The sequence below is a fragment of the Arachis duranensis genome, chromosome 7 (genome assembly GCF_000817695.3).
Source record: "Arachis duranensis cultivar V14167 chromosome 7, aradu.V14167.gnm2.J7QH, whole genome shotgun sequence".
In the NCBI taxonomy this organism is placed as follows: domain Eukaryota; kingdom Viridiplantae; phylum Streptophyta; class Magnoliopsida; order Fabales; family Fabaceae; genus Arachis; species Arachis duranensis.
The window spans coordinates 70,001,018-70,007,734 of NC_029778.3; the positions used below are offsets into that span (position 1 = coordinate 70,001,018).

General features: G+C 39.3%; 1 protein-coding gene across 1 annotated transcript; it reads left to right on the forward strand.

The window, feature by feature from the left end:
- Positions 1-3,630: 3,630 nt before the first annotated feature.
- On the forward strand, positions 3,631-5,798 carry LOC107458561 (uncharacterized). The gene has a single exon (XM_016076776.3). The coding sequence runs from the start codon at positions 3,763-3,765 to the stop codon at positions 4,840-4,842; it is 1,080 nt and encodes a 359-aa protein (XP_015932262.1). The 5' UTR covers positions 3,631-3,762; the 3' UTR covers positions 4,843-5,798.
- The last annotated feature ends 919 nt before the right edge of the window (positions 5,799-6,717 follow it).

Here is a 6,717-nt window from a genome sequence, read left to right on the forward strand (position 1 = left end):
AAGGTTGGAGCAACTGGAATTCAAGATTCAAGATGAATATGAAGCAAAATCAAAAAGATGTAGTAATAGCCATAGTGTGTTTGTTACGCTGGCAATGTTAATTGTATTAACAGCAGTTGTGTTTGTAGTGTTTTAGGGTATATTGTGTTGCTTTAAGTGATGCATGGATATCTGTTATGATTTGGGTTAATTTGCTCTGTAATTGCTGATTCTAAATGAATTGTATGTGAATTTTTCTTTGTAATAATGTAAAGACTGAACCCAAGATAACTCTGCACAATGCTGTATAAGGTAAAAGCATAATGTTTATATTCATACTGCTAAGCACAAAGGCATTTACATAGTGAGCCAAAATCATCAGCACATGTCTGAATTCACAAAACAAAAAACATGTTCCATATTGTTTAGTGTATTACTTCCAATAAGTTGACAACCAAAAAATTTTACACCAAAATATTCATAACTATAACTAGGATTATGTCATTTCTGAATTCTTGGTGGCCTAAACCCATATGTTGGCTTGAATTTGTGGGGTGCATTTAGGCCTGGTGTGGGGATAAACATGAAGGAAATTGTGGTAGTCCCTGAGTCAGTTGCTCCTTCAGGTGGAAGTTGTTGTTGAGTTGATGGTTGTGAGTTTGGGGTTGTTGCTTGCTCTAGAGGTGGTTGAACTGTTGGGGCTGTGGCCTACTGTTGAGGGTGGTGCACTGTAGGTGCTGGAGGTCTAGTTATAGCTTGCTTGGGTCTGAAATTTGGCCCGTGGTTGAGTGCAGTTGGGGCAGCAGGGTTTGAGGGCTCAGTATTGTAGTCCACACCCTAAACCACATGAAAACAACTCAATTTATTGTATATGCTCTTGGGCCAAGTAATTTTATAGTTAAAGGGCATGAATCTGTAAAATAAAGAATTATCTCTACTGGTGGTGGGGCAGGGAGTGAAGATTTAGTGTCAACCCTTGTCTCTCTCCATTAGGCCCACTGTTTGGCTCATTCTCTGCTTCTTGTTGGGATAGAACATGTTTTCTTTTTCTTCTAACATACCTCTTTGCCTTCTTCTTCTTAGTCCTAGGAGACATGTCCTTATCACTAAAAATACCAGGTGGCACATTCTTCTTCTTCTTAGGTGTCTGTTGTCCAACACAACTCTTCTTCCTAGCACCCTTTTGTCCAGCATCCATTGCCTCTTTCATCCTCACACTAGGCTGCTTCTTCCTCACACTCTCTCTCACACTCTTCCTCTGTACATTTACTTCCTCATCACTACTACTACTATCAGATTCTAATCCAGTTGGAGGGGGTTTGTAGGGTTCATCTTCAGTTGTTTCATATCCGTCATCGGAAGAAGGTGAATCTACCTCAACAACATCAGGCCTATATACTGGTTGACTAACATCATGCTCAAAGTAAATAACCAGCAAATCCGACTCCACATTCTCCATCTTTTTATCACACATTTCATTGATTTCCTTATCCCCTTTGAGAACATGCAACCCAGACTCTAAATCAAGGGCACTGCCATCATACCAATACATCTGTTTGTAACTTGTATACCCTAAACCCTTGAACATTTCCTCCAAATCCTTGAAATTAACATAATCTATGTCTAACGGAGGAAATGTATCAACAATTTCGTTGCGGTAGAACAATGCACCATCTTCATCCCGGTCAAACCAACCCCCATGATGAAAAACAGGGACTATTTCATATGACATCTATTAGAACAACAATATGCAATAATTAGAAATTAATTAACAACTTCCATCAGGCCTCATTTTAACATTTTAGAACATGCATGGGGTGATCACATCATCATTAACAATAACCAAGTTCAGTAAAAAAAAAATGGAGCAACACAAGCTAACGAAGCTTCAAGATCAGAGAGCGACACTAACCTTAGTAGCGCCGTCACTTCCTCCATCTGCAGCACCGTCAACACCTTCCTGTTGGAAGTCTCTGTCAGCTTGCTTGGAGGGAGACGTCTGGGTCTCTTAGGGTTTCTTCGTAATTTTGAGGAGAGAACGAGGGTGATGTATGGTGATTGGGGTGTGCACAAGGGGGAGAATGGGATTTCACCCCAAACGAGCAAAATGATGCCAAGCAAAACGACGTCGCTTTGCTGAGTCTGCAGGGGCTTATTTGTCCACATGCTTACAGAGCAATCCACATTTGATAATCCAGAGCTACGTCACGGCCTGCACGTTACACTTCAGCATTTTCCGTCGACTTTGAACGGAGAAACCAATTCAAGGGCTCATTGGTATCACGGAGCAAATGGATAAGGGCCGATTTGATAAATTATAAACGTCAGAGGACGTGTAGTCAATTTTCAAAATGGACAGGGCCAAAAAGGATATTTACTCTGCCTCTTATGTTGGCTCATTTATTCAAAAAGTTAGAAGGTAGCTAAATCCCCTTCGACCCTTCTCCATGTGCATCGATAAATTTGTGTGTATCGTCAAATACTCAGGGTGTGTTTGGGATTCACGTTGAGGAAGAGAGAAGTCCGTTTGAGTGTCTTGAACGTTCCACTTTTATGTTTGGCAATCTTTTGGAACTCTCAACCTAGAAGTGCTTATACTTCTAAACGTACGTTTATGAGAAGCAAAAATTTCTAGCTTATACGTTCACGTTGGAAAAGTTTGGTTATCATTAAGAAATTAGATGAGAACTTTTTTCCTTTTCTACCAACTTTATCCTTTGTTTTCTTCTATAAAAAAATGCAAGTAACCATATAACTTTTACAATAGTTCTTTGTATATGTTTTTTGTTCCAATTTTTTTTCATACAAATTTATTTCAATCACGCTCCAGATAAAAAATTTATTGTTTTTTATTTATATAAATTCTTTTTTCTATCCTTTATTATACTATATTTATGTTGTGTATAAATTTTTTTATTTTTTTATTTGGTTTTATTCGTATGAATTTTATTTACTTTTTATTATATTTTTTTATATAATATATGTTGTTGATCGTAATTATTATATATGATGTTTGCATGTTTTTTTCCTTTTTATTGTACTTCTGACTGTACTTTATTTTCGTCTTTATTATATACTAATTATAAGTAACAAAAGAGTCATAAATAATAAAAATTTATACTCTAAAATAATACTAAATTAAAGAGTACTAACGGTACTAAAAAAATTATAGAACATCTTCGTTTAGTGTCCTGTTTTTTCATGTATATTATTATTTTTAATTGTTTTCTAGTTCATATGATTTTTTTTATTATATAAATTTTTTTATGATATCTCGTATTATTTTTTATGTATTTTATTAGTGTTTTATCATGTCTCTTAATAAGATCTATTCAAATATCTAAAGTAAAATAATAGAATAATATAAAAAATTATTTAAATTGATGTCTCTTTCAGTAATTTTTCATCTAAAAGTGGTTTTGAGTAGTATAATCCAAACAATATTTATTTTACTATAATCTATTTTGATATAAAAATTACCAAACATAAATCACGTTAACACAAACTTACTTTTTATCAAAAGCAAGTTTGCAAAATCAATTTTATACAAACTATAGTTTGCAAACTGTAATCCAAACACACACTCAATAGTGTGTACGTAAGTACGTTAACCTATTTGATTTGAGTTAAGTATACGTTCACAAATCAAAACGACGTCGTTCAGGTTCTTTTAATATTCCAGAATTCCACCTCTTGTTGTGCAAAAAACCCTAGTGAAAACAAAAACCCTTCTCCACCCCTCTTGTGCAGGTTTAAACCCCAATTCTCACTGTTCCGCCATCAATGGCTTCTCCGGCAAACCCTCCAACTCAAAGCATGGTATCAACCGAAACCATTCAGAAAGCAATCGACGCACTCTTCAAATGGCGCAAATCCAATTCCACCGCCAAACCCCAAAAACTCTTCGACAACGACGAGGAATTTATCTACCTCGTACTCACCCTCAAGAAGATACCCCAAAAGGATCACACTAACGTAACCCCACGCAAGATTCCTCTACCCTATACCCTCATCTCCCCTTCCTCTGAAACCTGCCTCATCGTCGACGACAGGCCCAAATCGGGCCTCACCAAGGCCCAAGCCCAATCTAAGATCCAGGCTGAGAAGGTCGCCGTTTCGAAGGTCCTCAAGCTCTCGAAGCTCGCCTCCGATTACAAGCCATTTGAGGCAAAGCGGAAGCTATGCGACTCATACGACTTGTTCTTCGCGGATAGGAGGGTGGTTCCTCTTCTTCCGAGGCTGTTGGGGAAGCAATTCTTGAAGAAGAAGAAGGTTCCGGTGCCCTTGGATTTGAAGAAGGGGAATTGGAAGGAGCAGGTTGATAAGGCGTATTCCTCGGCGTTGTTTTCTGTTGGGAATGGGACTTGTTGCGTTGTCAGGGTCGCTAAGGTGGCGATGGCGAGGGAGGAGGTCGTGGCGAATGTGACCGCGGCAATTGAGGGGATTGTGGATGCTGTGCCGAGGAAGTGGAAGAATGTGAGGTCGTTTCATGTGAAGCTGTTGGAGTCGCTGGCACTGCCGGTTTATCAGGCTGTTCCGGATGTGAGGTTGAGGATTGAGGGAGGAGACAGTGAAGGAGAGGCTATGGAGAAGGAGGAATTGAAGAAGAAGAAAAAGAAGAAAAAGGGGAGGTATATGGATAGTGACCTTGGCGAGGATCATAGCAAAGATGAGTTAGGTAGTGATGATTTTGAGCATGCGGATAATGATAACGGTCGTGACTTGGTGAGTTTGAAGATGAAGAAAGGAGATCAAGTGAAAAATGGGGCTTTGAGTGGGTTGAGTAATGTCAAGCGAGAGACGAAGAAACGCGGGTTAGTTCAGTGGAATGGAGCAGATATGGCAAAGAAAGTAAAGCATTAAATATTTTTTGATGCTCCAGAGGATTTTGCTGGAATTCACTGATTCTCTTTTATTTTTCGAATAGGAAGAATTCACTGCTTGTTGAGTTATCTAGCAGATTTTGTTATCAGCATTCTATAATTGTGTTCTCTTCTGTTGGTCATTTTATCACTTGCTAATCCAAATATCCTATACTTGAGCTTAAACAAGTGTCTTCACTCTTCAGTCCAAATATCCTTTTAACTTAAAGGTTTATGAATGAAATGATAGTAGAGTCACAATAACACACTTGATTGTGCTTATTTCACTTGGACCATTCCAGATATTTTGCTCTTCTTTGTATGCTTCTTCCATGAAAGATCTTGTTACCGTATTTGTAGACATTTATGATTTGTCGGGCTTAGCTTCATTTGTTTATTGGTGCATCCTTCTGAGAGATAGTCCTTAGAAATTCGCAAGAGAGGTGACTACCTGGAATGAGATGGTACATTTCCTATATTTTAAAGCTATTTTGAATTTTGTGGTTTGAAGGGTACCCTTGGATCAATGGTTGAATTGTCTCTATGTGATATAAAGTCATGGGTTCAGGTTATGGATTCAGCCATGGATACTTATATCAGATTAAACTGCCTACATTACACACCCTCTGGACGTGGCTTAACGTGAGATGCTTTGTACTAGACCGGACTTTTTTATTTTATGGTTTCCCATATTAACTAGTCAAAAACATTGTAAAAGAGAAAGAATCTGCAGATGTCTGTTACTCATTGTACAAGATGGGCTTCCATGTTGTTATTCTTGTTGATAAGCATGTATTGATTGCTGCCCCTTACCAAGTAGTAGCTAGTAATCCTAGAGATTAAACAGATTAGTTTGTTATGCTAGTGGTTTTATTCCACTGAGCTGACACACCCCCTTTCAATGTTTGTGCAATTGTGGAATACGAATTATGAATAGAATACTGTTCAATTCCCAAATTTTCTCTGGAACTTCATTGTTTTGCCGAGGTTGCTAGAATGGTATCTGTTTATACCCTGACCCAATAGTAAAGGCCCAGGTCTAAACGAAGGGCCTAATCCAAAGGATTGAGCCTCACCCAGCACCGATCTTTGTCTTACGAAGTCGGTCATCACCACGACTAGCTCCAAAGAAGTCGGGACGAAGGTTAGCTGGCAGATAAGCACTCATTCAAATGAGTAACTGCCCCTAAAATCTCTCTACTCACTTCCAGGAATCAAATCTCAACTTCCCTAAGATAAAGGGACGGTTATCCACCTTAAAAGGTGAAACTACTTCAGCGGTGGTTATTGGTTCACCACTATAAATACACTGACACCCCTCAGGTATCTCTAAGTTCCAATACATTCTAAACCTGCTTAATCCTTTGCTGACTTAGGCATCGGAGTGTCTTTGCAGGTACCACCCCCCATTCTTTCCCGCACGCAAGTCGGACGGAGGCCCCCAAGGTGCAGACCCACTCGAAGGCCTCCTCTTTCAAGCGATTGGGTCAACCAACACCATCCAATCCATTAATCTCCGGTTACCCACCGTAACATTGGCGCCGTTGCCGGGGACCCGAGAGATCAACCAGTGATGGCGGACAGATCCCTCGAAGAGGGTCATGTGGAGTCAGATTCTGAACAAGAGAATCTGGACACAGGTAATAATGATGCAGACTTGACCCTCCACCAGGGAACCAATGATCAACACAGGGAAGGTACCTCCGGAGTAAAAAACTCAAAAGTGAATTCTTCAGAAGAGCGCGAATCAGAGAAAGAGGGACCCTCCCATGCAACTGAACTCATGAAATTAGTCCACAGTCGCCTGGAACAGTTAGAACAAGAACGGGAGCGACAAAAGGAGACTGAAAAGAACCTAAAAGAGGAGATGGAACGA

Excerpts from the sequence above, each read along its gene's own strand:
- LOC107458561 (XM_016076776.3), top strand. The coding sequence starts at position 3,763 with ATGGCTTCTCCGGCAAACCCTCCAACTCAAAGCATGGTATCAACCGAA.